Source organism: Rhineura floridana, chromosome 19 (assembly GCF_030035675.1).
Source record: "Rhineura floridana isolate rRhiFlo1 chromosome 19, rRhiFlo1.hap2, whole genome shotgun sequence".
In the NCBI taxonomy this organism is placed as follows: Eukaryota; Metazoa; Chordata; class Lepidosauria; order Squamata; family Rhineuridae; genus Rhineura; species Rhineura floridana.
This window is the reverse complement of record NC_084498.1, coordinates 13,280,453-13,296,664: the sequence shown is the minus strand read 5'-3', so window position 1 is coordinate 13,296,664 and position 16,212 is coordinate 13,280,453. Positions and strand designations below refer to the sequence as shown.

The 16,212-nt window shown below is 43.6% G+C and overlaps 1 protein-coding gene across 2 annotated transcripts in view; it reads right to left on the bottom strand.

The window, feature by feature from the left end:
• Positions 1-2,606: 2,606 nt before the first annotated feature.
• Positions 2,607-16,212, bottom strand: part of PIWIL1 (piwi like RNA-mediated gene silencing 1) — a 46,934-nt gene continuing 33,328 nt past the window's right edge. For both annotated transcript variants that reach the window (XM_061602814.1, XM_061602813.1), the window contains exons 15-21: positions 12,707-12,907; positions 9,120-9,223; positions 8,793-8,863; positions 7,232-7,385; positions 6,319-6,444; positions 4,961-5,108; positions 2,607-3,039 (exon numbers count right to left, since the gene is read on the bottom strand). In XM_061602814.1, the coding sequence (XP_061458798.1) occupies positions 2,923-3,039; positions 4,961-5,108; positions 6,319-6,444; positions 7,232-7,385; positions 8,793-8,863; positions 9,120-9,223; positions 12,707-12,907 (921 nt within the window). In that variant the 3' untranslated portion in view covers positions 2,607-2,922. The remainder of the gene's footprint in view (positions 3,040-4,960; positions 5,109-6,318; positions 6,445-7,231; positions 7,386-8,792; positions 8,864-9,119; positions 9,224-12,706; positions 12,908-16,212) is intronic.

Here is a 16,212-nt window from a genome sequence, read left to right as displayed (position 1 = left end):
CTGTCCCTGGCCACATCCACACCAGACTGTTATTTCACTTTAGACAGTCATGGCTTCCCCCAAAGAATCCTGGGAAGTGTAGTTAGTGAAGGATTCTGAGAGTTGCTAGGAGATGCCCTGTTCCCCTCACAGAGCTTTAGTCACAGCGGCTGACTGTTAAACCGCTCTGGCCACTGGAGCTTTGTCAGGGGAATAGGAGACTCCTCTCAGCACCTTTCACAAACCACACTTCCTAGGATTCTTTGGGGGAAGCCATGATTGTCTAAAATGAAATAAAAGTCTGGCATGGGTATGGACTCCTTTTTAGCCAAGCTACGCAGCTGTGAGTCTGGCTTTTAGCATGCCCAGGCTTATCATTGACTTCAATGTTAAATTTCTTAAATTAATTAAAAATCAGTCAGGCATTTTTTTAACTTTTAAACTGCAGAAGATGAAGGTCAGAGTATGGGGCAATGTCAGTAATAGGATTACAGGTACTTTGAACATGGCTGATTTTTAATTAATTTCAACAAATTATGAGAACACTGACAAAAAAGTCCAACAGGGATCTGGGTTTTTTTCTCTCTTTTTACACTTTGAACTCTCGATTCTCTCTGTTTTGTGTATTGCCATGAAAATTTAGAGGGTTGTTAAGCAAGTGTTTCTGAGTTCAGGACTGTAAGTTTTGTAAGGTTTTGTTTTTAAATGAGCTTATAGGAAGCATCAGAATGGCATGGGGGTATTTTCAATTTAACATTGCGGAATGTGAAAAATCCATGCTGGCTATAGTATACAGCCACTCTTGTGGCTGTATACATCTGTTGGCTATAGGTACGTTCTTAAACCGCAAGGGTTTTTTTTTGCCTATTAGTGAATTTCTATGCTTTTTAATTCGAAAGGTAAGATATGAAACTGTGCAAGCTTGCAAAGAATGCTTATTGAGTTCAATGGGATTTATTCTTCTGCAATCATGCTTAGGTGAAACTGACTCTGCGGAAGGAGGGAGAGGGAGGGGGGGAGGCCAGGTTCAATCATTTATGCTCACTGAGTTCAGTGGGATTTACTCCCATGCAATCATGCTTAGAATAGGTGAGACTGACCACAGGGGAGGAGAAGGGGATAGGAGGGCAGGTTTTGTCATTCCCGTGCTTACTGAGTTCAGTAGGGTTTACTCCTGTGCAATCATGCCTACAATAAGTGAAACTGACTTGGGGTAGGGACAGAGTAAGGAAATTACGTGGGCACTAGGCAGAGAGAAACCCCCTTTTCTTTCCAAAAGGAGAACAGTGTTAACAGTATCATTTTTCATGTTTTCTCCCATCTTTTTATTTTACAGCAGACACTTGTAGTCTCCCACCCAAATTTAAACCAAAGCTATCCCTGGCCACATCCACACCACAGCAGACATTTATTCCATTTACAGTCATGGCTTCCCCCAAAGAATCCTGGGAAGTGTAGTTTGTGAAGGGTGCTGAGAGTTGTTAGGAGACACCCTATTCCCCTCACAGAACTACAATCCCCAGAATTCTCTGAGAAGAGGGGCTTACTGTTAAACCACTCCAGCAGCTAGAGCTGTCAGGGAAGTCACCTAACAACTCTCAGCAACCTTCACTAACTACACTTCCCAGGATTCTTTGGGGGAAGCTATGACTGTCTAAGGTGAAATAAATGTCTGGCATGGTTGTGGCCCCGATTAGCCAAGCCAAGCAGCTGTTAGCCTGGCTTTTAGGACACTGAAAGTTGGTTCTTACTGAACATGCCTCTGCTATTATAGACTTCAATGTTAATTTTCTTAAATTAAAAAAAATGCATTGCTGATTTTTAACTAAGTTTTAAACGGCAGATAATGAAGGTCAGAATATGGAGCAAGGTCTGTAACAGGATTACAGGTACTCTGAACATAGCTGATTTTTAATTAGTTTCAACAAATTATGAGATCACTGACAGAAAAGTCCAGCAGAGGTCTGGATCTTTTTCCTCTTGTTTTAGACTTTGAACTCTGAATTGTCAGAGTGCTTTGTGTATCGCCATGAAAACTCACAGGGTCACAGGGTTATTAAACAAGCATTTCTGAGTTTAGGACTGTAAATTTTGTAAGATTTTGTTTTGAAATGAGCTTATGGGAAGCAGCAGAATAGCTAGGGGGATATTTTCAATTTAACATTGCAGAATGTGAAAAATCCATGCTGGCTATAGCATGCAGCTACTCTAGTGGCTGTATAGTAAGAGTATGCTCTTTTAAACTCCATGGGGTCTATTCATGAGCACATATGCATAGCCAAAATCCATTCTGGAGGAGCTCCTTGGCCTACCAATTTCATCCACTTTTGTGGAAAGGAAGAAAGTTGTGAAGTGAAGTTACAGCTAAAGTTTTTAGATTCCTCATTACATAGTCAATGGGGGAAGAACAGAATTTGGGGTTTAACAGATCTGATTTGCCCTGAATAATGAATCTAAGAAAATCACAAGAGTGGCTCCAAAACAGATTGGGCTGATTCCCAGCACCACCTATACAAGTCAGATATTATTGCACAAACAATTCTGCACAGGCTCTTTTGTTTAGGCTTGCTGTGTTAGCTATCTCTCATCCTCTAGGATGAAAAGCAAAAAACTACAAATAGATTCAATAAGGTGTGCACCAACCTAAGCAGTTTATTGAAACTGATATTTATGAACAATGTTATTATTTAGCAGGAACCAGAATCTACTGTTCAAAAAACCAAGTTCTCTTTATCAAACAAAACATTAACACACTAAAAATTTATCTGGCTGAAATCTTAACAGTCACCAAAAAAATACCTTGACATAATACTAGGTAAGTGAAACAGCGTAACATGATGAAGCAAACATTTTGCTTTTAAGCTCCACATACAAGACTTATCTATGAAAGGGAAAAAAGTACACATTGTCTTCCCTTACTGTACTTCATCCTCTTCTGTAAAATCACAGGTAATAGAGATTCTCCGAGAGTGACAGGTTTGGTTCTCTGTGAATGCTCTGACCCACAAGGAAAGCCAGTTTATGGGCATACTGGCAGGGGGCAGGAACTCTAATAACTCCCTAAGAAAAGACAAGTTACATGTTTATTATTTATTTATTACGTTTATACCCCGCCTTTCTTTTCATGATAGAAACCCAAGGAGGCTTACATATGGTTCCCAGGCGGTCTCCCATCCAGGCACTAACCAGACCTGACCCTGCTTCAGCAGGGAGCTGGCCTCATGTGCCTTCAGACCATAGCCTGGGACCTTAATGTTGTGGCTTCAAAATCTTAAGTGGTGACCATATTCCAAGAAGAACGCACAACATGATGGTGCCCTCATATTAGACTGATCATGAACTAACTTTGTGCTCTCAAAGGACAAATATGGTTAGGAGGTGTGGCCTAGTATGGCAATTATCAATACAATGTGCAATTCAAGTTTAGCTAGCCTCCTTCAGTCATTCCTCTCAACAGGAAATTATCCAGACCTCTTTTTGCTGCTACCCTCCCACCCCAGAACCAATTAAAATAGAGAGCAATTTAAATCTAGAGAGACTATGCTAAGCTGGACAAAAACTTGTATGATTTAGAACCCTAAAATGCATAGTGGGCCAATGCATGAGCAGGTTCCCATTGCACAGACCATTCAGTTGAGAACATGGCAGAAGGGATACAACCAAGCAAATGAACAGGGGTACTTTTTAACAACCTTCTTAGGGAGAACAGACTGCAGAAATCACATTACATGCAGCTGGGCCCCAACCGACTTATTAGTGTTCAAGACTAGACTGTACTATTTCCATTGGATAATATGCTTTTGTAATGATTCCTCACGTGAGAAGCTGCTGTATATGTATATTGACAGAAGCTGCTGTATATTGACAAGTAAACAGCTTTCCATAATTTTCACTAGCTGCACTCAGACAATCTTTCAAGGCTCTCCAAATCAGAATTTCCAACCAGCGAGCAAGTCTGCATGTCATAGTAAGTCAGTTTGTCTTAAAGCAGTTTAATCACAAATGTGCCTCCCACCTGTTGTGCACGTACCCATGTGGCTTCTCCACTTGTGGTTTATTTCTGCCTTACTGCTCATGGTTTGTTTGAAATAAACTATGGTCTTGGTTCAAACTATATGACAAGGCTGGTCTGAGCCACACACCAGAAGGTAGGTAAGAGTAGACACACAGGTACCCACAAAGGGGGGCACATTCATGATTATAGCATGGCTTAAGAAAACTGTGGCTTATCATGACGTGAAGCACCTTAATGGTTTGCAATTTATTTGGTGGGCTTATTGTAAGCCATAGATTTCTGCTTTAGATATAAACTTGTTCTGCTTGTTAATATGTTTGTTTTTAATAATATGTTTTTAACCCTTTTTTTAAAGATGTTTTTAAAATGTTTTTAACATTGTTTTGTTTTAATGTATTTTAAGGTCTGTTTTTATGATGTTTTAAAGTGTTTTTAGCATTTCTGTTTGCCGCCCTGGGCTCCTGCTGGGAGGAAGGGCGGGATATAAATCAAATAATAAATAAATAAAATAAAATAAAAAAACTATGGATTGATTAGACCTGGAAGGCAACACGTTAAGTAGCATGGGGACACTCAAGCAGATTTGGAGGATCATCTGAAAACAGCAAGCCAGCTCATTAATTTTGATATATATTTTTTTGCATTTGTTTTTACAAGTGTAGTATTTTCAATTGATTCTTAAGAAAGCCACTAGGAGGCTCAACTGCTAATAGCCTTTTGAAAAAATTACTTTACCAGTTCCCTTTCTCTAATCAGCAGAAGAGCCCCTAACTAGCTTTGATGGAATTTAACTGATGCCCAATTGTTTTGCAGCAAAGCAGGGCCAGAACTACAAGTGGAAAGTTACTTTTCTCCAAGTGTCTGGGATAAAGATATTAAAGCTGATTTGCAGAAACCCTGCTTGTTGAAGCACATACAACTATTCACTGAGAGAGAAGTATATTTATTACACAAGCAAATACTTACTGGCCAGTTATAATACATATGACAGAGCTTGTATGTTAGCCTCTGCATGTAGTCTGGCTTCAGCGCACTGCTGTCATAGATTACGTTGTAGTGGGTTGGTGAAACACTGCCACTTCTCACAGCCTGACTCACAATAAAGAAATCATACCTTTGATAGAAGAAAGTCAACATTCAGAATGGAGATCTACATAAATTGAAGCTAAAAAATACATACCCAACTTCATGATAATGAACTGGATGGCCCTGAATTCAGATAGTCCAACTGATGAATAGCCTTGGGAGCCACCCAATGTTTACTACAGCTTAAGCCAACATGTAGGTCTCATGAGTGCTCGGGTTGGGAGCACACAAGACATTTCTCCTATCATTCTAGTTGTCCTTATGAACTTGTTCAAATTTGAATACTTTCCCAACACCCCCCAAAATCTACATTTTCCTAGGCTTTGCAAGTTGGCACGTACATTTGCAGCTACAGAATCCTGTGGTTCAAGGTGACCATGCAAATCTAAAGCCCTGGATGCTTTTCCCAAATCCCCCCCCAAATTTTATTTAGCTCCTGCACCAAAAATTCTCTAATTCACCCCTGTAGCCCCAGGTCAATGGATCCACTGTCCAGAATTAAAAAGGGGTAGGTGAAAGGTCTCCCAATTCACATCAGTTCTGATTAGAGCTTAGTACTCTCCAAAGATCTACGCACCCACATGAGCAGATGTGGCGCTGGCCCAGTATATTCAGTCTTCCCAACAAGGTCACTATGCTGTCTGAGTCCTTCTCTCCATTAATCCCAAGAGCATCGGCTCGCCAAGAAGTGGCCTTTGCTGCGCGGAGCCTGCTTCCTCCTTCCTTGCAAAATCTGGAAGCTGCGCTCCTGCCCCTGGTCTGGTCTGTGGCTTCAAATACCCCCCTGCCACACCACCCAAGAGAAAAGTGCTCCTCCTTGAGAAGATCACACATATGCAGCCAAAGGCCTGACCCCTACCAGCCCTGGTGAGATGGAAAGAACAAGACCTCTTTATTGTGATGAGTAGCTATAACTCAGTGCTTTTTAGGCAGAAGGCAGCAGGTTAAATCCCCTGAACCTCCAAGTAGGAGTGGGAATGTCCCCTGCTTAAAACCCTTGAGAGTTGCTGCTGGTCAGTGCAGACAATGCCAAGCTAAATAGACTGGTCTCAGTATAAGCATCAGAGCTCAGTAACTCACAAGGCTAATTTGAATGGCTCTGCCAATCAGAGGGAGCATGAGAAGTAACCTGTGCAAGGCTACCTTCTTCCACTGAAGGAGAATCAGGTATTATCTGTTATTTACATAAGCTGTAATTCTTCTGCTGAAGCTATACAAAAGTTTTACTTGCAGCTTACCACTCTGGTCTGGTAACTTCTAAATCAATAACTGTGCCAGGTGGTGGATTCTGCAGTCTTCCAGCAATCTGAGCAAAGAATCTGGTATTCACACGCTTCTTCACCACTATCACTGTTAATTTGGGGCTGGAGAAGATAACATGAGAAGTTTATATTGAATTAGGATGCTATGAAACAAAAAAAATCAGGGGAAAAAATCACTCTTAAGGTGTTAATTAAATCCAACAAATTTCATTTGTACTGAAATTAACCTCTGCTATTCTTGATAGCAATTCAAATACATACAAATAAACCAAATTATGTTACAGCCTATGACCACCCAAAATGTAAGTCTTGCTTTCCCTGGGGCTTGCCACTGAGAGTTAAGGAACTGTGAAGCACTGCCTTTGGCTCTCTACACAAAGTGTCAAGAAATTCCTACCACTCGGAGATCATGGAGTATTTACAGTCCCAGCCACTCAGGGCTTTTAAAAGTTCAGTATCATGTTTGACCCAGAAGGATATATAATGAAGACTCCCCAGAACTCATTACATTCTACACCAGCAGCCTCCCAACAAGCCAATCTTCAGTGTATACTAGAAGCAGCCGAGTCTCAAGGCATTACTGCTGTATCTATCTTAGGAAAGCACTTCAGGTACAAATGAAGAACAGTGCATAATGTCTAAAGCACACATTCTACTATACCAGCCTAGGGTCTTCCATATGTTTTGGACTACAACTTCCATCAGCCCTAGCAAGCATGACCAGTGGGAGTTGTAGTCCAGAGCATATGGAGATCACCAGGTTGGAAAAAGGCTATCTTTTACCTTTACTTTATCCATTTGATGCTGGAGTATGTCAAACTACATCACCTTTCACTGAGTCAATGCATATTTATGCCAACATGCTTTAGTGTCAGCTCACCCAATTTACCTGTAGTCCTTCCCAACAGATTTCAAGCACTCCAGAAACTGAGGGACTTCATAGCTAACCAAGGTCTTCAACTGACCATCTCCAACACCATCTCGATACACAATAATGCGAGAAGGCATATGGTTGTTGTAGGTATACCAAGTCCTTAAAGCAGCTTTAGGAAAAAATATCAACAGAATGATTTACTACTAGTTATACACCTTTTTCACCACCAAAGATCCACTAAGTTAATAAAGTATGACTGCTCATAGCCCCCCCCCATGCTATGCTTAGGTAAAACTCTCATTTCTCTCACACTCGTGTTTGAATGGAAAGCTTTACCACCTTCACAGACATAAAATAGCCTGCTCTGTTAGGAAGACTTCCCATTATCTCCAGTTTTATAGTTAACTTTGTTATAAATCAGTCTCTTATATAGCAATTTGCCCCCTTAGAAGAGTACTACAAGCTTCTTCATTTCAACTAATATGCTTAACACACTCCATCCCTGGGATAAACATCAAGTCCCAGTGATTTCAATGAAGGCAAAGCACATGCTTGTCTCTCCCACTGAAGGCAATGGAATTCAAATTTTCCCTCAAAGGTTTTATCTACTACTGCTTAAAAATAGGCAAGAGTAGCCTGCACGGCTTTGGAATATGTGAGAGTTCTGCAAGATTTTGTTTTCATTTTTAAAGAAGAAATCCAGATCATGCAATGGCAGTTTTTTAAGAAAATGGCTTCCTTAGTGCAAGGGTATCTTCATGAAACCTTACACAGGTTTCCTACCTTAAATTAGAAATTGCAATCAACACTGTGCTCAACACTGATGCGCATAGAGAAGGAAAACACAACTGTCAGAATGTTTGACATATTGTGGTCTTTCCAATCACAGTCTTTCAATGGACTGCATTGTACATGAACCCTTATTCTGCTAATCCCGAGTGTTCATGTTCTACTTGCTTTTCTGTTCCCAACTTGTTCTATTACATTTCTAAAACTGCCACTCTTGCATTGATCCACCTCACATTGCCCCCAAGGTGCTCAATCAGACGACAAGAACGTCAGTGGTTGGAATTTTACTTTTCAGCACACCAAATATACAACCTGGGGCATTTTCCCCACTATTACTTGCATTATTTCAGTTTCATATGTCTGACTCACAAAATTAGTTCCAATTCTGGCCTTGTGACTGAACAAGTTGTGGCTTAAGATTGAAAGCAGGAGTGGCTACGCTTTTTTGGTCCACCACACGCAAACCTTATCCATTCGCTATACATACCCATCTCGCATGCCCACATGCCCCCAACTCAGTCAGATTCTGGCAGTTTAAAACAAAATATCTAAATATTCTTTGGCCCAAAGATTAAACACCAACCACAACCAGCTGCCATTGAAAAGAAACTGGAGCATTCCAACCTGCTTCCCACAGCAGTGGGCTGTGCCTCCAAAAGTGCCATCAGTATATTTGGAAATAGAGCTGGCAAGCCATTATGAATAGCTTGGTGAGCCTGATCAGAGTCATTGACCACAAGCTTATCAGCTCTTATTTAAAGGGGGGAGGGAATATTTCACAGTTTACCTTGCAAGCATACTTTAAGTCCATCCACAAGTTCTTGTCCACGATCTTGAAGGACACAGCGTGAATACCAACTGTTGAAAGCAAGGAAAGTGCTTCAGTCACCAGCTACTTCCCCTCCTGTTATTATTTAAAATGACAGCAAACAACCTGAAGTCTACTTCTGTATGACAGCAACTGCATTTTATTATATTTCAAGGGGGAAAGCGCGTGCATGACAGGACAGGCACCTGAGACAGGAGAAAACCAAGCCTCACATGAACTATAAAAGTGTTTTTTTCATGAAGAAAACAAAGCATTGCATTTTTTTTAAAAAAAATCAGATTTTACCGTGTCATTCCCTGATTCAGGCTCGCAACAAATCCTGCAATTGACCGTCGACCAGCTGTAGTGTCATGGTAACAATCAATTCCCACAATCATGATCTGTTTTAGCTTGAAGAATATTAAAGAAAGAGTAAGGTACAAACTCTAAAATGCAAGTTGTCCTATATATTGACAAAATTAGTTTTGGCACTAAAATGTTCTGGGATCTATCTAATAGATTTCAATGGGTCTAGTAGAGCAGTGTTCTTCAACCTTGGATCCCCAGAATGATGGACTACAACTCCCATCATCCCAACCACTGGCTAAACTGGCTGAGGATGATGGCATTTGCAGTCCCAAAACATCTGGAGACCCAAGGCTGAAGAACACTGTACTAAAGTACTACTTAATTGGGTATCAACTTAAATTCCTATTACTTAGTAACTAATCTCAATCCACTGACAGAAGTAGCCACTGCAAATACATCACAAAACTAAATTATACCATGCTAATTTCTAATTTCATGTACTATTCTATTATGATTATTACCTTGATAAACTTGATTTTGCATGCTTCCTACTCTTTGGCCGAGTTTTACAGAGCAACAATGTTATTTCCAATCATCCTTTCAACATGATTTCTCACTTTCCCATTTCTAAGCATTCATTGTCATTAGCAATCTTTTCATTTCATTATGATTTTAGTTAAGTTCCATTAAGCGTGCTTGTTCTATCTAAGAGTGGAGCGTTATCCCCTCCCACTTTGAGATAGTTCTAGGTCCAGGGACATTCAGGGTGACTGTAGCCTTTAACCAATCTGAGTCATTTCAGGTATCACTCAGTCTTATTTATTATTGGTATGTGTGCGATTTTTTCTCATCTATCATACTTATTGCTCATTACTGCACATTGTCTGTGTGTGTACCCCCCCCAACCTCTCATGCACTCATTCACTCTTCTCTCAACTTCCCATTAAGGTGCCACAAGACATGTGTTTACACTACTGCCTTTTACTGGCCTGCAGTACTGTGCTTTGTGCACAAGTATTGCTGTTTAAACAGCCATACATGTTTTTAACATGGTCATGCCCCTGCCTGTCTTACATTGTGCCTGACCACGCATGTACGTGCTGCTGGCAGAAAACCACATTGTGCCTACAGAAGTACAAGCGAGTCTGCAATGGTGGAGTTGATAGCAGAAACATTGGCTGTTTTTAGTTCTCCCCCCGTCACACTCAGACACATCTTCACATTGCAGGCAGGAGCCATATGCAGTAACAGCAGGTACCCTACTCTGCCAAAACACTGGTAGCGGAAACAGGTAGCCTATTCCCCATTACTATCACCAAGAAAGCTTTTTGGAGACAGTGAAGAAGCATTTTGCCCCTGGCAGATCCTCCAACTGAAGCTGTAGGAGAGTTGAGCTCATTCCACTCCGAGAAATTAGTCAACTGCCTGCCCTGAACAGGGTTGCACTCCCTCTGAAGGAGCAGCTATGCAGTCTGGGGGTGGGTGCTTCTGGATCCAGCTTTGTCACTGGAGGCCCAGGAATCTCAGCGGCTAGAAGTGCCTTTTATCAGCTGCACCTGGTGAGACAACTATGACCATTCCTGGACCAGAAGAACTTGGCTGCAATAGTTCAGGCATTGGTAACTTCAAAACTGGATTACTGCAATGCACTCTATGTGGGGCTTCCGTTGCACTTGACCTGGAAACTGCAATTAGAGCAGATTGCTGCAGCCAGATTGTTAACAGGGTGAGACCATGTCAACATATAACAACTCTGCTCAGAGATCTGCACTGGTTGCCAATTTCTTACTGGGCCAAGTTCAAGTTCTATTAGTATATAAAGCCCTTAACAATTTGGAACCAGTTTACTTGTGAGACCACCTTACCCCACTTGACCACTTTGCTCTGTGGAAGAGGCACTGCTACAGGTGCCACGTAATACTTGTTCTGCACTTGTAAGAAGTTGTTTTTAGTGAGGCAGCACCTACTCTTGGGAACTCCCTGCCTACTGACATCAGACAGGTGCCTTCGCTGTATTCCTTGTGGCGCCTATAAAACTTCTGTTTAGCCAAGACACATAGAAGTTGATGCATTTTAATCTTTTTAGTTAGTAGCTGTTTTAATTGTTTTAATTATTCGTTTTTAACTGTTTGGTAATTTTAATGTTTTTTGTAAACCACTTACAAGATCTTTACATTCAAGCAGTATATAAATATTGTATATGAATAAATTAGATGCAGAGATTAAGGTGGAGAGGATACCAGAGGAGTTGGGGGTCAGTTTAGTTGAGGATACGCTCAGCAGCCCCAACAGCTCCCCTGGGTGGGTGCTGGGGAGGGGAGGAGGCTGCCCTCTCTCTCTCCCCCTGGGGCATCCTCTCCCAGAAAATGGCACAGGCAACCATCCTTCTGACTGAATGGGCTACCATGCCATTTGACACTGGTTGGTTGATTGAAGTGTGTGCCAGGGCTATGTGCTCCCTTGGCCAATGTGCCAGGGAGGCAATGGTGCCTGTCTTCCCCAGAGAGAAGGGGCAAAAATGAAGTAAAGGGGAACTGTGTGGCTGGGTCCTATCTAAATAGACCATAACTGCCCTCTGGGCATCCATGGGGTACCACTCCCTCTAAGGGGATGGTTGGTTCAGACAGAACAGAGGGCTGACTAACTGTGGAAGGAAATATCCACCTTCAGCATGAAGGATCTGTCTGGTCTTAAGACTACCTTGCAGCAATTAAAAATGCAAAGCTCCCTCTCTAAAGAGAGGGTCCCTATCTATCTACCTCAGACATCCTCCTTGCTGAGGTGAGCGTCACTAGAAAGTTGGTTTGTAAAGGTTACGTTCTTCAGTGTCACTGCCCCTAAGGTTCAAAGGGAGGCCTGGTCTGGGCTTTTGAGGACCATGCTCAGTCTCCATCAGTGGACCTTGTGGAGGGTGGGGAAGAACTGACTAGGGAGATTGCCCTAAGAAACCTCTTCATGTGCAGGTTGATCTCCCACTGATCTTCCTCCCAGTTTCCAAAGATATTGGATAATCCACACTACCATTCTACACAGACCAACCATTTTGACTGTATTAGCATCTGCTACCCAGTGGCTTAACCATATATGCACCCATGCAATGCCATGCTGGGTTTTCTACTACTCTTCTTTCTTCTAAATCCCAATGAAGGTGGAGCTCCCCATCTCATGGACCAACATCCTGACCAAGAAGGTGCTGCTGCATGTCTACCTCTTCCTTTCAGAGCAGCTGACTTCCCTCCATGATGGGCAAGCAGCTCATGATCTCTCATCAGGAACAAAACACCACCCACTCCATGTTGTTCTGGCCATGTATGCTTGAAAAGCAAAAGAGGTGGGGCGGAGGAGAGGACTCTTCTTTCTTATACAGCCCTTCCTTTGTCTTTCATGTGGTGCTATCAACTGGGGGCCTAGGCTTTTAGGGTTCAATCCCAAATCAATCCAAGCCTCTGTTTCTGTGGGGGCCGTTCCAGTCAATAGCCCATTTTTTCTCTACTACAGAAACAAAACAAGCAACTGGGTTAAACCGATCTGAATATAGCAAAAAGAAAAAAGAAAAAAAGAATTACTCGGAAAGAGGCACTTACTGGTATCTCAACACTCCAAAGCTCTCCACCCATCTTACAGTTCATCTGTAAAGCAATTTTTGTGGCTATGGCCATTACTGTCTGCGGCTTACTTAATGTGCGAGCGAGCACACATTGGCTTGGAGTGGGACAATCTGTGCACAAATACTTCTTGATGGCATCATACTTGTCTTTACGATTACTGGACAAGAGACAAACCACCTTAAAAGAAGAAAAAAGAAAAACTCCAATAAATCACAATTACTACTATTGAAAACATTTCATAGTCTCCATTTAGTCTCTTCCCCCCCCCATCTGCCATGCTCAAGCTACTGTATTTTACTTAACATTACTAGTGTCCCTAACGCACATCTAGCAGAGCACAACACATTTAGCGGAAGGGCCGTGGCTCAGTGGTAGAGAATCTGCTTTACATGCAGAAGCTCCCATGTTCAATCCTGGTACCTCCAAGCAGGGCTGGGAGAGAACCCATCTGAAATCCTGGACAGCTGCTGCCAGCCAGTGTAGACAACACTGAGCTAAAGAGACTAATGGCCTGACTCAGTTCAAAGAAGCTTCCCAAGTTCTCTTTGATCCTGCCTCGTGTCTGTAATAGTTTGGGCCTCTCTTACAGGAATTAGATATGCAACATTCTGCTTTGGTGTAGTGGCCTGGACAAGACAATCTTCAGCCACCCTTAAGTTTTATGACCCCATTCCAGGCAAAGGCATTTAAGCATACATCTGGGACAATTTAGATTTTGCTTATTTCTAAAAATATTTATGAAACACCTACTCATATAAACTATAAAGGTTTTATATAAATACAATGCAACATAAAATACCATAGAAACAATTCAAAATACCATTAAAATAACAGGCTCTTCTTAAGAACATTCAAAACACTGAATAGTCCTGTCAACATAACAAGGCATGCAAGAGGTGACCGAAAATTAGTACCTAGGATGACTGCTGAATCTCTGCTGGAAAAGCGTTCCACAGCATGAGACCAGCAACACTAAATGCCTGACTTCTAGTTGAAGCCAGTGTGGCTTCTGAAAAACAGAGAACGGAAAGTTGGATTTACCGTTAAGTGTCCTTCTGGTCAGAGGACAGTGGAGCAGACAGGAATGGGTTAACTCTCCTGGAGGCAGGGTCAGCACTGTAACACAAAAGTTTAGCTGGTGGCCGGCCGAAGGGGAGGAACCTTCTCCCGTTCTCCAGTTTGTGACACAGCTGTAAAAAACCGAGTACTGAGCAGCCAATCACTCCACCTACATGAACTTGAAACTTGAACAGAGAACAGAATAAGAACAAGTGTTAACAAATCAGCACACAGTGCCAGGAAGGGATGAAGAGAGCCTTTACTACTCTATCCAGAGGGTGAGCGACTGGCGGTCGCCAGAGTTTCCGGAAAGGTGCCCTCCCCACCCCACAGCCTAGGCTTTGTTGCAGGGTGGGGCTGTCTGCTCCACTCTCCGCTGACCAGAAGGACACTTCACGGTAAGTCCAACTTTCCGTTCTCGGTCAGTGGAGCAGACAGGAATGGGATGTACCTGAGCAATGACCCCCCCTTACATCCTTGGATGGGAGCAAACCTACCTAGGCCATCACTCTCTGAAGAACCCTTCTGCTGAAGTCAGCTTCAGCAGAAGCAAATTTATCCACCTTGTAGTGTTTGATGAAGGTGGATGGGTGAACCCCAGGTGGCGGCTTCGCAGATTTCCTCCAGCGGGACATCCTTGTGAAGCACTGCTGTGGTGGCATCCCCTCTGAGTGTGCAGTGATCACTGGAGGGGGAGCTCTCCCTTTTGCCTGATAGGCCTTAACTACGCAATCCCTCACCCAGCTGCTGATGGTGGACGTGGACACCTTTAATCCCTGCGCCCCTTGTTTAAAAGACACAAACGGGGCCTCAGACCTCCTGAACGGTTCTGTACGGTCCAGGTAGATCCGAAGTGCCCGCCTGACAGAGTTTGTGCCACTTCTCCCTGCGATGGACCGGGTTGGGGCAGAAGTTGGGTAGAGAAATGTCCTGTCCCCTGTGGAACGAAGAATTAACCTTGGGTAGAAAACTGGGATCAGGGTGAACTACCACCTTGTCTGGGTGAAAAATGTACAGCTCCTCCCAGATGGAGAGGGCCCCCAGTTCCCCCACCTTCCTGGCTGAGGTGACAGCCACCAGAAAAACTGTCTTGAGAGTGAGGTCCTTGATTGGTATTGAACATGCCGGTTCAAATGGATGTTATGAAAGAGCTCTAAGGACTAACGAAAGATCCCAGGAGGGAAGCCTGTGCTGCACTGGAAGTGACAGCAGGGTTGCCCCTCAGGGAAAGCATTTGACTAGAGGGTGAGGAAATGGAATGGCCTCCCACCATTGGAAATACACTGCCTAGGGCCGCCACCTGTCTCTTGAACATGTTGGGGGCTAGCCCCTGGTCCAGACCGTCTTGCAGGAAGTCGAGAATGGTGTGAATGTGGCATTCTGCAGCAGGTACCTGTTTGCGTCTACACCATCTGTTGAACGCCTTCCATGTGAGGTCATAAATTCTCTGGGTGGATTGTTTGTGAGAAGTCAGAATGGTGGAAACAATCCTCTCAGACAGCCCCTCTTCACTTAGCCACTGCCACTCAGCCTCCAAGCATAAAGTTGGAGCCACTCTGGGTATGGGTGAAGGATGGGTCCTTGTGAGAAGAGATCCGGTCTGGAGGGAAGACACCACGGCAGACTGGAGCTGAGGTCCACTAGGTTGGAAAACCACGGTCACCGTGGCCAGTGTGGAGCCACCACTATCACCTGGGCCTGGAGAACTCTGATTCTGCGCAGCAGACTGGACAGAAGAGGTAGAGGCAGGAAGGCGTAGAAGAGTCCCCAAGGCCATGGGGCTGACAGGGCGTCTATATCCTGGGCGCTTGGATCCCAGCCTTGTGCCATGAACTGGTCCAATTGGGCATTCACCGATGAGGCAAACAGGTCTATGCATGGGAGCCCCCACTTCCGAGTGATCTCTAGGAACACGTCTCGGTGAAGGGCCCACTCTCCCTGGTGGACTTGTTCCCGGCTCAGCCAGTCGGCTTGTGTGCTCAGGATCCCCTGTACATGTATGGCCGAAATAGAAGCCAGGTGCCTTTCTGGCCACTGGAACAGCAGGTTAGTCTCCCCCAGAAGAGGGCCTGATTTTGTGCTCCCTTGTTTGCAGACATGTGATTTGGCTGTGACGTTGTCGGTGCGTACTAGCACATGAGTCTGATAAATAAGAAGTAGGAACTCCTGCAGTGCTAGTCGGATTATTCTTGAGCTCCAACCAGTTGACTGACTGGCACCGCTCCTGCACTGACCACTTCCCCTGTGCGATGCTGGAGCAATAGGTTGCCCCCCAGCCATATAGGCTCTCATCTGTGGTGACTACTGAGACTGCTGGAGCTCTGAGGGAAAGGCCTTTCTTCAGATAAGGTAGAAGTCCCCACCACTGGAGAAACTCCCCGCATATGCCTTGGGAGGGTGATGAGCCAGTTCTGGAGCGAGGT